Source organism: Dipodomys merriami, unplaced genomic scaffold (assembly GCF_024711535.1).
Source record: "Dipodomys merriami isolate MVZ:Mamm:240054 unplaced genomic scaffold, mDipMer1.0.p SCAF_92, whole genome shotgun sequence".
NCBI classification, from domain to species: Eukaryota; Metazoa; Chordata; class Mammalia; order Rodentia; family Heteromyidae; genus Dipodomys; species Dipodomys merriami.
Genome location: NW_027206535.1, coordinates 2,865,833 through 2,882,644, shown reverse-complemented (window position 1 = coordinate 2,882,644; position 16,812 = coordinate 2,865,833). Strand labels below are relative to the sequence as shown.

Below are 16,812 nucleotides of genomic sequence, written 5' to 3'. Positions count from 1 at the left end.
AATGGATGTGACTTCCAAACTAAAAAAAAACCCCAAACCAAAAAAACATAAGCTGGGAGAAGCTGGTGGCTCATGCCTGAATCCTAGCTACTCAAGGAGGCTGAGATCTAAGGATCAGCATTTAAAACAGGAACGTCTGTGAGACTCTTGTTTCCAATAAACTACTCAAAAAAGCCAGCGGTGGAGCTGTAGTTCAAGTGGTAGAGCACTAGCCTTGAGGATAAAAAAAAAGCAGCTCAGGCCAGTGCTCAGGCCCTGAATTCAAGCTCCAGGACTGGCACAAAAATAAACATACACACAAATGTAACAGCATAAGAAAAAAAGAAAAAGAGAGTGTTTGGGTATTAGCTGAAGATGGAGGGCTACTGTCAGGAATGGGTGAGGAGACAGAGCCTTGGTTTATTTGAGGGAGAGTTTCTCGCTGAGGTAGGGGCACGGCATGAGTGAGCAATGGTTATGACATCAGAAGTCCTAGGGATGTTATCTTGTGAGTATTCTGGAGAGGGAGCTTCCTATTTGTCTCCCTTTATCCTAATCCCTGCTGGGGACCTTGGAGCAAGGGGGTATTAAGGTGTTGGTGAATGATCTGAACCTGTAGCCTTCAGATTCCTGGAACAGATCTCTGTGGTCAGAATCCTCACAAGGATCCCCAGGTTGGCAGGGCTTATTGAGTGCTGGGCATGAGGAAGGAGCTCAGGGAGAATTGGGCAATTGTGCCCTTTCCCAGGGAGGAGGAACCGATAGGCTTATTCACAGGGCGGGTTCCCAGGTGCGCTCAGCCTGACTCTGATTTCAGCTGAGTTCCTCTTGGAGCTGTGGACAGAGCCTCAGATCCTGTCTTCCTTCTCTCCCCAATCCTTTTTTTTTTTTTGGATACCAGATTTAGGGAGAAGCCAGAGCCTGAGTGTTCGGTTCTGGGGAGGCAGTGCCCTCTAGTGTGAGGGAGAGGAGTTTGGCCGCGGAGGAGGAGGCACCAGCTGGAGGAAGGGCAGAGCCTACAGGCCAAAGCCAAAGAGAAGGAACTGCCAGCCAATGAGGGGCGTGCAGACTACACTCTGAGCTGCGGGACTGGGACAGCACAGGTCCTCAGGTATTTCTTCTAAGTGTATTTCTTCTTCAGATGCCTTCTCCCCAAGAAAGAGCTGGATCCAGTTAGGTGAAAATGTAACCATGACGGAGAAGGTTCCTGTGGTTCTCCCCTACCCACCCCAACAATTTGGAAAATTTTATCTAGTCTCAGTTTTCTAAATTAGCACACTTTGATTTTTCTTTTTTGCCATAGCTGTGGGTCTTGGGGATACCTTTCCACAAATTTTACTTTTTCTGTTGAGTCTTAAATCCTCATCTGTATCTCCCCTCCGCCCGCCCACCTCAGGGCTAGCACTCTACCCACTTGAACCCCAGCTCCACTTCTGGGGTTTGGGGTAGTTAATTGGAGATAAGAATCTCATGGACTTTCCTTCCTGGTCTGGCTTCAAACTATGATCCTCAGATCTCAGCCTCCTGAGTAGCTAGGATTACAGGAATGAGCCACTGGGCCCTGGCTTGATATTTCCTTATTTTAAGTGAAGAGGCTATACAGCAATGTGAATCAGGGTTCTATCCTGTCTTGTCAACTCAAGGTTTGCAGTTGGGTTGAGAGGGAGGAGGTGGAAGACATTATCTGTTCTGCTACTGGAAAGGGATGGCCTGGAATCAGCCTTCAGCCTTCAGTCCTATGAGGTACCCATTGTGAATTAACACTCAAGGTTGTGGATGTAGCAGGATTAAGTGATCAGGGAAAACTTTCATTGACTAGAATTAATGGTGGCTTCCAGTAGCATTCAAGAAACCAGCTCCTTTTTTGAGAGGCTTGAGTTTGGGAAAGTTAATCCTTACCTCTCATTGGACTAATGAGGAAGGCTGATCACTTTCTCACATAGCTTTTAGGTATCTGCCTCATTTTGTCTTTGGGGCACATGTTTACTGAATGAACGCTATCCTGGGTGTTTTTCACTAATATTGCTTGTTACAATCAAGGAAGATTTCATATGCTCAAATCTAAGGTTATGAAAATATCCTAAAAATAGGGTTCATTTATAATGGCTACTGGAGATTTTAGAAATTGCGATTATCCACCCCAGAAGGATCAAGATTAGGCACTGGAATCCCAGTGAGGGACCAGGAGTTTCCTGAGATAATAAGAAGAGGATGGGGAGAGGGCTAGCTAGACACTGATATTAGCTTCCTCACATTTTTGTGTGGGTCTGTCTTTTAGCTTTTCACTCAAGGCTAACACTCTATCATTTAAGCCACCATTCTACTTCTGGCTTTTTGGTGGTTAATTGAAGATGAGTGTCTTAGGGACTTTCCTACCTGGTCTGACTTTGAACTTCGATCCTCAATTCTCAGCTTCCTGAGTAGATACGATTATAGATGTGAGCTGCTGCTACCCGGCAGCATCTTCACATTCATTGTGCATCTGGTGTGGGCAGAGGATCTGAGAAAACTGAGCCTTTGGCACTAAAGAGGCTGTGGTGTGATGGGTAGGCAGACAGGGGTACCATGTAGTAGGTTGGTGCTTTGGTTGTAGAGTGAGAACGGTCATGTTAACTGTCAGCATCTTTCCAGGCAGGGTCTCTGTTCCTTTTGGGACCACCATCCACGTTTTCTCCGTTGGCATCCTGGAACTCTGTGAAGATGTTACCCTGGCTTCTTATTTTCTCTGCTTTGGGTCTCTGTGTCTGGGGTAAGTTTTCTTTCTTTGTATCACAAGTGCTTTTGGTGATGGACAAACAACTGTCCTTCAGTTGAATATTAGAAATATACCTAGTGCTCTACCTGGTGTAGCTAGCTAGCAATTTGGAACACGGTTCTGGAGTTGTCATATCTTCAGGCAAATTCTTTTTTTTTGTATGTTTTTTTAATTGTAAAAATACTGTACAGAGGGGTTACAGTTACATGAGCAAGGTAATGAGTACATTTCTTATCGAGCATTGTTGTTCAGGCAAATTCTTGTCCTGCTATTTGCTATGATCCCAAACATGTTATTCAGGCTTTTGGAGACTTCTTTACTTATACTGATAGAAAGATAGTGCTGAAAGCTGGTGGTGCATATTACAGGCATGAGCCACTGGTTTATCTTCATTTTTATACTAGTCATAGTTAAACACAGAACTATGGTCTACATTTGTAAATGAATTCAAATTCCTTAAGAGGAGCAATTCCATTTACTACATCAAAATATTTCTGAGAGTTTTATACTTACGATAAGACACATCACAAATGCTCATTAAGTAAATGCTATTAAATTAAAATGGACATCTGTTTGGTGATTCTCAAATGCTGGACAAAGGCTATAATTTCTGGGATCACTTCTGTAGTCCATTGAATACTGGACATGTTTTCATGTTGCCTGATATACATACTGCTGTTTAGAAGCAATAATATAACTTTGCCTTCTGCTTCTTTGGCAGCTAAATTTAATAGGATCACTTGAAGTTAGTGTTGGAGAAACTTACAAGCCGGGGAATACATAGCTAGCCTTTCTGAGGCCCTGATCAGGAAGTAGCTTGCCCAAGTGAGGCAGTGACTCATGCCCTGCCCTCACCCCAGAATGAATCCTGGTTCCCACTGTGCACCTGTCCTACCACTTGGTGTTGGCTCTGGCCTGATAGCTGCTTTTTGGATCTGAGGGTCTTTGTTAATTGTCTCTTCTAGCTTCCTCCTCCTCCTCCTCCTCCTCCTCCTCCTCCTCCTCCTCCTCCTCCTCCTCCTCCTCCTCCTCCTCCTCCTCCTTCTTCTCCTCCTCCTCCTCCTCCCTTCTCCTCCTCCTCTTTCTTCTCCTCTTTTGTCTTGTGCTTCCTCTTAGAGATTTGGTTCTGAACCCCAACAGTCTCTCCAGCTGCCCAGCACACCCTGGTTCAGTGTCAGATTCAAATATTTGCTATTGTTCTAGAGTTACAGTGGAAATTTTCAATGGCTTTGTCTTATAGACAGAGAAACAGGTCCCAAGGAGCCAAGGACTTGCTCAAGTTCATCCGGCAACTCTGGGGAGGCTGCCGAGGGTTGTGGTTATAACTCAAGTGCTGAGGTTCTGGAGACTGGTGTCCACCTCTTAAAACTTCTAACATGTTAGACAAGTCATTTCAACTCTCTGGGCCTCGGTTTCCATCTGTGTAGAGGGAGTAACTATTTTGTGTTGCTTATCTCATGAGGGTGTCCTAAACCACGTTCTGATAGCATCCTTGAGGCTTTGCCATCACAGACCTGGCCAATGGGAATGGCTGCTGCGGGATGGCTATTGCTCCCAAAGTCTACTGGGGACTGTGGAAGGTGAAGAAATGTTGGTGATGACTAATAATTCAACAGACTTGTTTTGAAATGCTTAATTTTTGAGGGCAGTCACAACGATACATCTATTTCTAATTTTGAGAGCTTTATATGGCACCAATGTGTGCTCAATACAAATATTAAGTATTTGCTCAAAATAATGACAGCCATCTTGGTATGTAACACTCTGCAGGGGGCCCGTGGATCGGCTGGTAAGCGTGTAAGTGAACTGGGGCAGCCAGTGCTGCTCCATAAGGCAGCAGAGGAGTCTACAGAGCTCCTAATGGAGAGAGGGTTGGAAAGAGCAGGCCTCCTCATCTCAGGATTAAGGTGGCCGGTTGGGGCAGAGGTGGGTGGGAGGCAGCGGAAGGCTGAGACCAGAGCTAGCTGCAGTTCTTCTGTGTTGCTTCCTGGAGGACACTGGGGAATGGGGAGGCTGGAAGGCTGGGGGCAATGGAAGGAGCGTACCTGGCCATGCTGCCTGTTTTCTTCTCTTCATGGACCATTGCCCCATTCCTTTGCAGGAGATGTCCTGCAGTTGTCCTGGAATGAAACCCAAGCCAGCGATATCTCAGAGAAGCTTCTAGACATGTTAGTTGGTATCTCACAGCTCACTCACAGGAACCACAATAGTAAGGCATTTTAGGGGATTGGCTGGGCTTTCTCAGGACTTGATTATGTCTTGTCTGGGAGTGGGTGGATGGGCGAGAATCCTAAAGAGCTCACTTGTTGGTCACTCCCATGAACTATCCTGAGTCCTTAGGCAAAGGGAGGTTCTTCTAAAAAAGAAGAAGAGAAAAATCTAGAAGAAGAGGGGAGAGAAAGTACAGTGAGAGAAGACATGTGTCCCACTCCTTACCTCCCACTGTAAGAATGGAGACACTCGGAGAGCTCCCAAGGCGCTGGGAAGGGAGAGCTGTAGCGTTCAGGGAGCCTACAGTCTTGGGTTGGGGTCTCCTAGCTCTACTCCTGGAGAGATCTCACCTGGAAGAGAGAGTTACATTCCATTTTTAGGAAACTTCCTGTGGGCTCTGGAGTCCCTAGTTGAGAAGGCTGGCAGAACTTTCTTCCCAATCACCATTCTGAATGAAGTCTATGATCAGACACAGATAGAGGTCCAGAGGCCAATGCCAGGATGGGAACTGAATCCTAAGGCATCCGTGTAAGTTGCTTCAAGATTAGGCAGTTTAGAATGTTGCCTGGAGATACTTTCTGAAGGAGGGGAGATCACACACAGGCAAGAGAGAAGTTGAAGACCAGGGAAATGTGAGAAAAGAATAGGGAAGAAGGCAACTTGACAATGCAGAGTGTAGCGTGTCTGGGTAGTTGTTTAGCCTAAATAGGGCCATGAAGATGAGAAAGGGAGGCTGTGGGTGGAGGAGGCCTCCCTCTGGGCTCCTACCCCATTGTGGGGCAGGGCAGAGCCCTGGATAGGGCCTGTCGCATGTCATCCTGTGATCTCTTTGACAGGCATTCCCACCATAGTCTCCCGCAAGGAGTGGGAGGCGAGACCACTCACCTGCACAGCCCTGCTGAGCCCACCTGTGGCTTACCTCATCACGGAGCAGCTCATGGGGATGGAGTGCCAGGAACAGAACTCTTGCAGCCAGAAGCTGCGGGTGCTACAGTCTCATTCTGTCCATAACAAAGGCTGGTGTGATATGGCCTTCAAGTAAGAGGCTGGTCAGCCCCTTTCAAAAGTTACCTCTTTTAGGGCTCTATTTTCCCTCCTTGGTTTCCCTGATATTTTTTTTTCTGGGCTTTATTGATGCTGCTTTAATGATGAATAAAAAGGATTTTTTTTTTAAAAAAGAAAAACAAAACCCATAGTCCTTCAGAGGCTATGAGGAGGGCCTGCTAAGAGCCATTTGCTTACACAGGAACTCCTGAACTCTGGAAAAGAAGCTGGGAAGGTTAGATGGACAATACCTATAGTCCCTCTCTGAGAACTTGTCAAGACTTGCAGTTCACAGATCTGAATATCACCTAATTAGGCCCTTCCAGCTCCTCAGAGGAATGAATGGATAGGAGAAACATTGCCACCTTATTTCACAAGGGAGAATGCCACAGTCTAGGGGATCTCAAGAATTTGTTTAAAATGACTCAGAGCAAGGAAGCATGGACTACGAGTAATGTCAGAGACTGCCTGTTAGTCCAGCTCTGTGAAGGCCAGTACCCACTTAGTCCAGGACCCTGGGAAACACTTTCCCGTTTGTTACCCAGAAGAACCACCTTACCAAAGAGGTGGAGGTGGGGTATATAGGGAAGAGTAGGCCTTGGAACAGGTGGGAGAAGAGTCACGTGTCAAAACGATTCCTGCCTTGTGCATTGAATATCTACTGGGAAGACTATAATAGAGACCTAGAAGCTTCTCTTCTCATTTAGACTCAAGAGTGAGGATACACGCACGCACGCACACACACACACGCGCACACACACACACACACACACACACACACACACAAACAAGCATGCTTATATATGAGAATATATATGTGAGTATGTATATACAGATCCTCATATAAATATATTACATTATATCAAATACTTGAGAAAGATTAGAAATGGCATTTTTTATCTACAAAAAGTGACTTCTGATTTATTCATTTTGCACTCATGCCCTTTAAATTTATTTTCCACAGAAATAACTAAGAGCATCTAGAGGCTCTGTTTATAGCCATCAGGATCATCTGCAGGTCCTGTACTTACGACCTCTGCTGCTCTGTTGGTGTCACTGTAGTGTTACCTGCTTCAGGGTAATTAAGTGTTTCTAACTGACTGTGCCTCTGAGTGAGGTTTCTGCAGAGATGACTCAATATTCAGTGCAGCTGCGTTCACATTGGGCTAACCAGAGGCAGCTGCATTGTGACAGAGGAATCTGCTGGAAGTAGTGGTGGGCAAGCCAGTGAGATATGGGATCTTTGTGCCCCCATTCCCATTCCCCAGTGTGAGGTGGGAAGTTGGCCTGACTCAGTGTGGGGGTCTTTACTTGACTTCCAGGAAATATCCCTTGTGTTCAGTTTGCTTTGGAACCTCATGATCTAGTAAAAGCTGATATGTAAACAGTCATGAAAACATCAGTTTTGAAGCCATCTAGAAGGTGGAGGATGAGAAATCATAAAGAGACAGAAATGAAGAAGGAATAAATGGGGAAAATAAAAGAGTATGTATATCACACTTAAAAAGAAACTGAAGAGCAGATGATGTTCTAAATACACTTCTGTGATAATGAAGAGCTTATGGGAATTACAATGGAAAAACTAAAGAAAAAGTAAAAATAACACAAATTCTGAATTTTAGGCTAATGTTTTAAAGAATGTTCAAGAGCTTCATCCTGTAATGTAAAATGGTGATGAGTTAATTCTTGGGCCCTTGAAAATGTTCAGCTAAGGTCGTCACATCCTTAGTAGTCACACATTCAAATTCTACCTTGAATCAAAAAAGTATTTTTTAAAGTAAGATCCTGGAAAAGGCATTCAAACAGTCACAGCCAAAAATGAAGTGTATTCTCAGGTCTATTGGTTTAAATTTTTTTCTGCTCCATATTCTTATACTATTAAAGAATAGTACTTATTTGTGAGCATCAAAGACCCTGTTTCCCTTTTAAGGATCAGTGAGAAGGATTTTCCTACAGAGATTTACCACTAAACCAATATTTCCTTGCTTGGCAGCTTCCTGATTGGGGATGATGGCAGGGTGTATGAAGGTGTTGGTTGGCACGTCCAAGGTTTGCACACTCAAGGATACAACAATGTCTCCCTGGGCATTGCCTTTTTTGGCAATAAGATAGGTAATGGTCATTTCCCTGTGGACTCTCATAATTACTTTTATTGCTTCAGCCTACATCATACTTGTCCCCTTTTATACCTTCTCTTGAAGCTCTTTGCTCATTAGATTCTATGACACGTATTTTCCTTGTCCTTTCTTTTTGTGGTCTGCACTCTGATGTTGGTGACGCCACAGTGGGCGTTGCTTGGGTTTACTGTTAGTCCCACCTGGAGTCTGGATGTTCACAGTGATGCTTTGGATGTTGGATGGGTGAGGGCAGAAAAAACAGGGCTTATTTCTTCTTCTAGTGTCTTCTGTTGGTAGAAACTAGCAGGAATCCAGCAGGCAAGTAAGTTGGGACATAGAGTTTGCAGGGGTCAACAACAGAACATATAAACAAACAACAGTAGAGTTGTGTGCAGGAAGGATGGAGTTGAGAGCTTATAGATAACTTGTATCTGTAAGTATCTCCAGTTGATGATTAGGTTAGGAGTAATCTTTATCTTAGAGGGGTTCTGTGAGAATTGTGTGGGCTAGTGGACGTAAAGAATGTACTACATGCCCAATTATGGCAGCTACTCAGTATATATATTGTCAGTCTCCCCTGTACCCATCCCAAGGTATACCTGAGTTGGTCCAGTGAGTCTCCCTCTGCCTTTTATTTCCTCTTGGCCCTTCTACCTGTAGATGGATACTGTTAGGTTGGCTCTTGGAAGAGGTTGCCAGTATTGGCTGCTGAGAGCTCTGATGGATAGTTCTTGTCTTTTAGACCTTCTGTCATGACCCTTGAGGCTATTTTCTATCTTCCTACCCATCAGCCACTCAAGCTCAGGCAGTCATACCACTCCTTTTCCTGGTATAAAGAACAATTTACTAATAGTTCTATGTCCATGTTATCTCCTCTAAAGGTAGCAGTCCAAGCCCTGCTGCCTTAGCTGCAGCAGAAGGTCTGGTCTTCTATGCCATACAGATGGGTCACCTGTCACCCAGGTATGTTCGGCCACTCCTCTTGAAAGAAGAGAACTGCTTGGCCCCTTCAAATCCAAAGACACCTAAGAAAGGTAAGACCTTAATTTCTCCTCATCCTGCTTCTTTCTTACCCCCTGCAGCCCCATTTGTGAATATTCTTTTCTGGTTGGACTCTTTTCTTTCATTTTTATTTTTTATTGGTTACAGTTACATAAGTCAGGTAAGGTAATGAGTTGTTGAGCATTGTCACCTCTTCCCTCATTGGAGTACATTTCTTTTTGGACAGTGTCACGCCTTCCCTCACTCTCTCCCAGTTTTTCTCTCCCTTCCTTACCCACATGTTGTGTGTCTAGTGAGTACGGCTGTATTGGTTTACCCTTTGTCTCCTGAGGGACTCTATGTGCTTCTTAAACCAAGAACAACTCATGCCTGGAAGATTCTGAAAGGGCACTTTCCTGACTTTTTCTCCACCTCCCCCCACCTGCTCGGTATGATACTATGATACTGCCACAGATTCATTCTTAACACAAATATACATATACCCAGATTTAAATTCAACAAATAAATTCAACAAATAAATGGATCAACCAATAATGATCGACCAGCGGGTGTTCCAGGTACTGAGTGAGCATACAGCTGTGAAGAATGTAGATAAAGCCCTCCACCTGTAGGGAGGTTATGCTTCAGTGAGTAAAGTCTGGAAATGAACAAATGGTAGGTGAAATATTTATGTTGTTTGATAGCATGGAGGAGATGGAGAAAAATGAGGCATACGAATGGAGTGATGTCAATATATTTCTTTTTTCTTTTCTCTCTCTCTCTCTTTCTCTCTCTCTCTCTCTTTCTTTCTTTCTTTTTTCTTTCTTCTTTCTTTCTTTCTTTCTTTCTTTCTTTCTTTCTTTCTTTCTTTCTTTCTTTCTTTCTTTCTTTCTTTCTTTCTTTCCTTCCTTCCTTCTTTCTTTCTTCCTTTCTTCCTTCCTTCCTTTCTTCCTTTCTTTCTTTTTGTCGGTCGTGGGTCTTGAACTCTGGGCCTGAGTGCTGTCCCTCAGTTCTTCAGCTCAAGGTGAACGCTCCACCACTTGAGCTACAGCATCACTTCCAATATATTTCTTTTTTCAAATTTTATTTTATTGTAAAGATGCTGTGCAGAGGGGTTACAGTTACATGAATAAGGCAATGAGCACATTTCTTGTCGAGCATTATTACCCCTTCCCTTGTTGTTCTCCCACTATTCCTTCCCTCCCTCACCTCACCCACTCCTCCCCGCAGCCTGGAAGTTGTAAAGTTCAATTCCAATATACTGTCTTGTGGGTATCATTGTTGTAATGGGTCATCCTGTGTCCTTCTTTCAGGTTTTAAGTGAAATGAACCCCAAGATAGGGACACAAAGGTCTTTCTTTGTTGTTGTTTTAAATGTACTATGTGATTTTTTTTGGTTTCCTTTGTATGTTCTTTCCCCTATGGTATATCCCCTGTTGTCACTGTACTTGATTTTGGTACCCTGCATCTTGTATATACAGTTGTCTAATTTGGGAAGGGGAAGGGAAATAACATAACATCAATGTATTTCTATAGTTGTGTACACTGTGTACACACACACACACACACGCGCGCGCGCGCGCGCACACACACACACACACACACACACACACACACACACACACTCACATACTTTTCTAAGGAGAAAAGCTAGCCAGCCTGTCACATGGTCTGTGATAGAAAATGGCTTGAATTCACATATTCTTTTTTTTGTTGCTGTTGGTCATGGGGGCTTGAACTCAGGACCTGGATGCTGTCACAGAGTGTCTTTGCTCAAGGCTAGTGCTCTACCACTTTGAGCCACAGCGCTATTTCAGGTTTTATTCTGGTGACAAATTGGAGATAAGAGTCTCATGAACTTTCTTGCCTGGGCTGACTTCCAACTGTGACCCTCAGATTTCAGCCTCCTGAGTAGCTGGGATTATAGGCATCAGCCACTAGGCATCTGGATTCACATTCTTCTTAGAAGAATGAATCTTCTAAGAACTTGAGCAATGAAAATGATGCACTGTTTTGGAGAGAGCCAGTAGCAAATTACAACCAATAAAAATAATGAGTACTTTTAGTGAGTGTCACTATTGCTGTTAGAGTGATCCTTTTCCTAAAACTCAACTATACCTTTAGAAATTGGGTTTTTAAACTTATTAATCTCTAAATAGAGGTTTACTGGCTTTTAGATTAGCACTATCCATAAAGTGTTAATTCCTCAACATTTATAGAATCTTTACAGATTTCCACATATTTCCATATATATGCGATCAATTTAAAGAGTAAGCAGATTTCGGTGTATCATTCTTGTTCCATAATACCCATGTAAACATACACTTAGATTTTTGGAGAAAATAACCACTATTCTGTCTGACTCATGGGTCTGTTCCCTTCTGTACACACCCTAGTTTCTACAGTTATCAGAATCCTGTCCCTTGGCTCCAGTGTTCTGACCCAGGAGTGGTGGGCAGGGATGCAGTCCCCCAGCCTTCCTGGGGACTTTCCACAGTGGGCTGGATTAGGAAGCATCTCCCTATGAGTAGGGAGCTGGAGGAGTATCTCAGAGTGGCCAGGAGATCCCTGGTACTCAAGAGTGACACAATCCCTCCCAAGAAGGGGAGCTGGGGAACTTCCTACTCAATGGCTCAGCTCACACACAACACTGCTATAGGTTTGGCTTTTAAAGACCTCAAATCAGAATTCTCCTGCAGTGAAGTTCATGATAGGATGTTTCCATGAGTGCTGGCTGTTGTGGAGAGACTGAGGCATAATAACCCAGCCTGCGGATGTGAGATGTTCACAAGAGGCATGGACCAATTCCTATTTCCATTTCCTTCACCTCAGCTTGCCCCCACATCACCCCACGATCTACTTGGGAAGCCAGAGAGACACACTGCCCTCAGATGCTTCTCCCAGCCAAATACGTCATCATCATTCACACTGCTGGGACAAGCTGCAATGTGTCCACCGCCTGCCAGATCAACATCAGAAATACCCAGTCTTTTCACATGGACAAACAAGGCTTTTGTGACATTGGCTATCAGTAAGTAGAATCAGTGGAAACATGGCCCCTTTCTTCTTTAGGGCTGTGGAAAAGAAGGCTGGAGGAGTCCTTTCGCCATGCCAAGCACTTTGCATAGGCATCATTCTTTATTCTTATGGAACTCTAGACTGAGTATCATTTATAGCACAGCTATAAATTCCTTTTGGGAATGTTCTCCACATGTGGCTGGGAAGAATCTGAAGAGAAGACATAGAAAGCCATAGTTATAAAGCAAGACTATGAGATCCCTCAGGAAGGCTATTGAAGGGAAGGGATGTGCCTATTTATGCAGCCCTTTCTAAGCAATCAGAGTCAAAGGTCCTGTTTACTGCTACCTCCATCTAGCCCAATCCCTGCCTTACTCTCTGTGATGTTAGAATCCTGAGAGTCCTCTGTGATTTATCATGCTTATAGATAGGAACTTGTAACTTCTCTGGGCCTCTTTTTTTTGTCTTATTTCTATAACAGAACACATAATACATTTCCTATTGTAGACAGTGAGTGAGATCAAAGTATTCTCTTTTGAGAATATTTTTAGAAACAAAACCATATTAAACTAATGTAATAGCAGACGCAAGTTGGGAGATGCCTTGAATGTTTCACAGAAGGGTTTTAGGTTATTTATTTAGGACTCATCCACAGCAAATTTTGGTGTCTTGGATTGGTTTATTTCTGCAGATGTGTTATTGCCCTTCTGGATGGATTTCTCATCTCAGCTCCTGTTTATAAGCAGCTTTTGCATACAGACAAAAATCTGCCTCATTTTGCAGGACTTTTATAGGTTTGGCTGCAGTTACTTAGCTCAGATAACAGAGAATTGATGACAAATGTAGAAATCCCAAATGGGAACGATCAGAAGCTTGTTTTCCACTTCAGTCTTCAGAGGCTGTACTTCTCTTTCAAAACCTGCTATGCAATCTATCCCCACTCCAGCGGCATGATGTTCAGGATATCTACCGCAACCAGGACAAAACGCCCACTCGCACATCATTAGTAACTTTGTAGGCCATTTTATTGGGTGTCTGTTACCTGCTGCATGCTAGGCAAGGAATATATGGTCCCTTCCCTATGGAGTTGAGAGAGATAATAAACAAGTAATTATAATGCACAACATTAAGCACTGTGACAGAAGAAAAAATCTGGGCACACCTAAGATGAGCCTCCATTCAGTTCCTTGGGGGAGTGATTGGCATTGAAGAAGTGCTCCTGAAGAAAAGGCATCTATGGTGGCACATAGATAAGGTATTAAGAGTTATTTGGGCAAAGAAGGGGGAGCATGTTCCAGGTAAAGGAGCACACCACATATTGAAGACCTGGTGTCCAGACAGTGTGTATTTTGTGTGTGTGTGTGTGTGTGTGTGTGTGTGTGTGTGTGTGTGTGCGCGCGTGTGTGTGTGGTGGTCCTGGGGCTTGAGATTGGAGAGGCCTGTGCGGAGTCATATCACCAGGACCTTGTAATTGATCCTTGAGACATGAATAGCACCCTGTGATAGAATTTATATGCTAGAAAAATCTCTTTGAATGCCATTTTAAGAATGGTTGAGCTGGGCGCTGGTGGCTCACACCTGTAATCCTAGCTACTCAGGAGGCTGAGATGTAAGGTTCAAAGCCAGCCCAGGCAGGAAAGGCCATGAGCCTCTTATCTCCAATAAACCACTCAGAAAACTGAAAGTGGTGCTATGACTCAAGTGGTAGAGAGGTAGCCTTGCCCAGAGTTCCAGCCCCATGACAGGCAAAAAAGAAAGAAAGAAAGAAAGAAATAAAGAAAGAAAGAAAGAAAGAAAGAAAGAAAGAAAGAAAGAAAGAAAGAAAGAAAGAAAGAAAGAAAGGGCTGGGAAGGTGGCTCAGTGGTAGAGCGCTTGGCTTGCATGCCTGAGGCCCTGGGTTCGATTCCCCAGCACCACATAAGCAAAAAGAAAAAAAAGCCGGAAGTGGCGCTGTAGCTCAAGTGGTAGAGAGCTAGCCTTGAGCTGAAGAGCTGAGGGACAGCGCCCAGGCCCAGAGTTCAGGCCCCATGACCGGACCCAAAAAGAAAGAAAGAAAGAAAAAGGCTGGAAGGAGGTGAAACTCTGAGTAGGGAGTTATTGTATTAACCCAGTGACTTAAGGGATAATAGTAGCTGTTTGCTGAGGGAAGTAGAGGAATTTAGGAGCTATGGAAGGGCATAGTAAGTCATGATTAATGATTAGATGGGGTTGGGAGAAGGACAAAGTGGCATTCAGGATAGTGCCCAATGTTTTTGGTTGGTCTAGACTTGTTGGATTTTTTTTTTTTTTTTGTTGGTCATGAGGCTTGAACCCTGGGCTTGAGTGCTGTCCCTCAGCTCTTCAACTCAAGGCTAGCACTCTACCACTTGAGCCACAGCGCCACATCTGATTTTCTGGTGGTTTATTAGAGTTAAGAGTCTCACGGACTTTCCTGCCTGGGCTGGCTTTGAACTGTGATCTTCAGATCTCAGCCTCCTGAGTAGATAGGATTACAGGTGTGAGCCACCCACATCCAGCGATATGTTGGATTTTTATATATGCTAATTGAAACTATGAGAGTCAATCATTGACCAAAGTGAGTATGTTGATCCAACAAGAGAAGGGGCTTGAGTAGGGTCCTGAGAAGATAGACTGGGTTTCTGAGGACACAGTGTCGAGGAAAAGTATTTGTGATGGTAGAGGGACCTGAGGGAAAGCAGCCAGAGCACAGGCAAGGAGGAAAGTGCGGGCTTGTGAAAGCTTGGGAAAGACAATATTTCAAGAGGGTAATGAATAGGGACAATGTACTGCAGAAGTAAAGTAAGTGCCCACTGTACTCAGAATCAAGGAAGCCAGAAGTCACCTTAGGGGGGCCAGCTTCGTGAAGTGGGGGGGGATAGAGGTACACTGTTTATGGACTGTGTTTTTGTATTTATTCTCTGTGCACCCTGGTCCCTAAGAGACATCCAGCTAATAGGTGATACATAGATGAAAGTATGAATTACTGATTAAAGGAATGACTGAAGCAAGTTCTCCCCAGAGTGATTTCTTTGTTTTCTTTTGCCTTATCCTAGCTTCTTGGTGGGCCAGGATGGTGGAGTATATGAAGGAGTTGGCTGGCATATTCAAGGCTCTCACACCTATGGATACAATGATATTGCTCTAGGAATTGCCTTTATGGGAAACTTTGTAGGTAAGAGGGCTCTGGGTAATGGAGTACTATGTGGAATGTCTCGGGAGGGTAAGACCAAGGGTGGCAAGGTGGGACCGGCCAGGGCCAGTGGAGCTCTTAAGTTTAAAGCAGACTCTCAGTACAGGATGATTGTCATCAGATACCTCTCCCAGATAGAACATTTATCCTTAGCCACCCATCCCACACCCCAGGTCCATCTGGTTGTATTTATACCCAAGGCAAACATTAGGCAAAGGAAAAAACTTTTGCAAATTTGGTACTGTTTTGGTTCTCTCTGTCTCTTTCCTTGATGATCATGATGACAGTGCTGGTGAACACGACTGCACCACAGAGAAGGATCCAGTGGGCATATCTGCTCTGGACCTGTTAAGAAGGGATGCCCTAGAATTCTACTCTAGGGCAGCTGTTAAAATTTCTAAAAGAAACTCAGGCCAGGAAAATGGAGGAACACAATAGCCTGTCTTCTTTTTGTGTCTGATTGCTACAACTCATGTAAATTTGTTTCCCATGATGATGATGATGATTGATGATGATGATGATGGCTTGGGGTGGAGTAAGGAAAGAAATGGGACTGGAATCCAAATGCTTGTCCTTCCTTAAGCAGGTAATCATAAGGCCCTAATGATTGATGGGAGTAAACATGTTTTGCAGAAAAGCCTCCCAATGCAGCAGCATTGGAGGCAGCCCAGGACCTGATCCAGTGTGCTGTGCTCAAGGGGTACTTAGCCCCCAACTACCTGCTGATGGGCCACAGTGATGTGGCCAATACTCTGTCTCCTGGGAAGGCTTTGTATGACATCATCAAGACGTGGCCTCACTTCAAACTCTGAGCAAGCCCAGCAACTTCGGAGGCTTCTCAACATCCCACGGGGTCTCTGTCCTCACTTTCCACCTTGGTTTAATATCCTGTATCTTCCTTCCCCTATCAGCCTCACCTGGTTCCCCTTTGCTTGGTTGGGATGCTCCTGTCCTTTCCTGATGATGTTCTCCAGTGTCCCCCACCCTAGGCACTCACAGTCCTCTGAATTTGGGTCTAGCCTCCTCCCTCCTCTCCTTCCTTTATCTTTATCAGGCAGGTGAGATGTCTAGAGGTCCCTGTCACATTTCTCTTTCCCTTGGTACCTGCCCCTCTGCCTGCTATGGCTTTCCCTGTGGTCTGCCTAGCAGCTGCTAGCCCTTGTCTATTAGCCAGGCCTGGGTGTTCATCTCAGGGTGCCCATTGACTTGCACAGAATTGGTTGCTATCCTTTAAGGGCTGTAGTTATTGTTGTTGTTGTTTTTTAAAATAGTAATGTCTATTTTCTCCTAGACTGTGAATGTGTCTGGGGGAGCTGCTGAGTTCTATTTATCACTGTGTCCTGTGTCAGTTCCTGAACAGTGTCTGGAATTTAGTATGTACTAGAGATGTTTGTGGAAGAAATAGCTAAATAGACACAAAATAGTACATCCTCGTGCCTGCTCACCTGGCCGGTGTGTTCCATCATCTCTTTTTGGGAAGTGCTTCTGAGTAGTGCTGCAGCATTCTTTCCATCCTG

General features: G+C 44.3%; 1 protein-coding gene across 1 annotated transcript; it reads left to right on the top strand.

Moving 5' to 3' along the window:
- Positions 1-4,471: 4,471 nt before the first annotated feature.
- Pglyrp3 (peptidoglycan recognition protein 3) lies at positions 4,472-16,358 on the top strand. Its single transcript, XM_070013821.1, has 8 exons — positions 4,472-4,523; positions 4,836-4,943; positions 5,782-5,983; positions 7,983-8,101; positions 8,988-9,140; positions 11,920-12,118; positions 15,159-15,277; positions 15,929-16,358. Exons 1-8 carry the CDS (start codon positions 4,472-4,474, stop codon positions 16,105-16,107), a joined length of 1,131 nt encoding a protein of 376 aa, XP_069869922.1. The 3' UTR covers positions 16,108-16,358.
- The last annotated feature ends 454 nt before the right edge of the window (positions 16,359-16,812 follow it).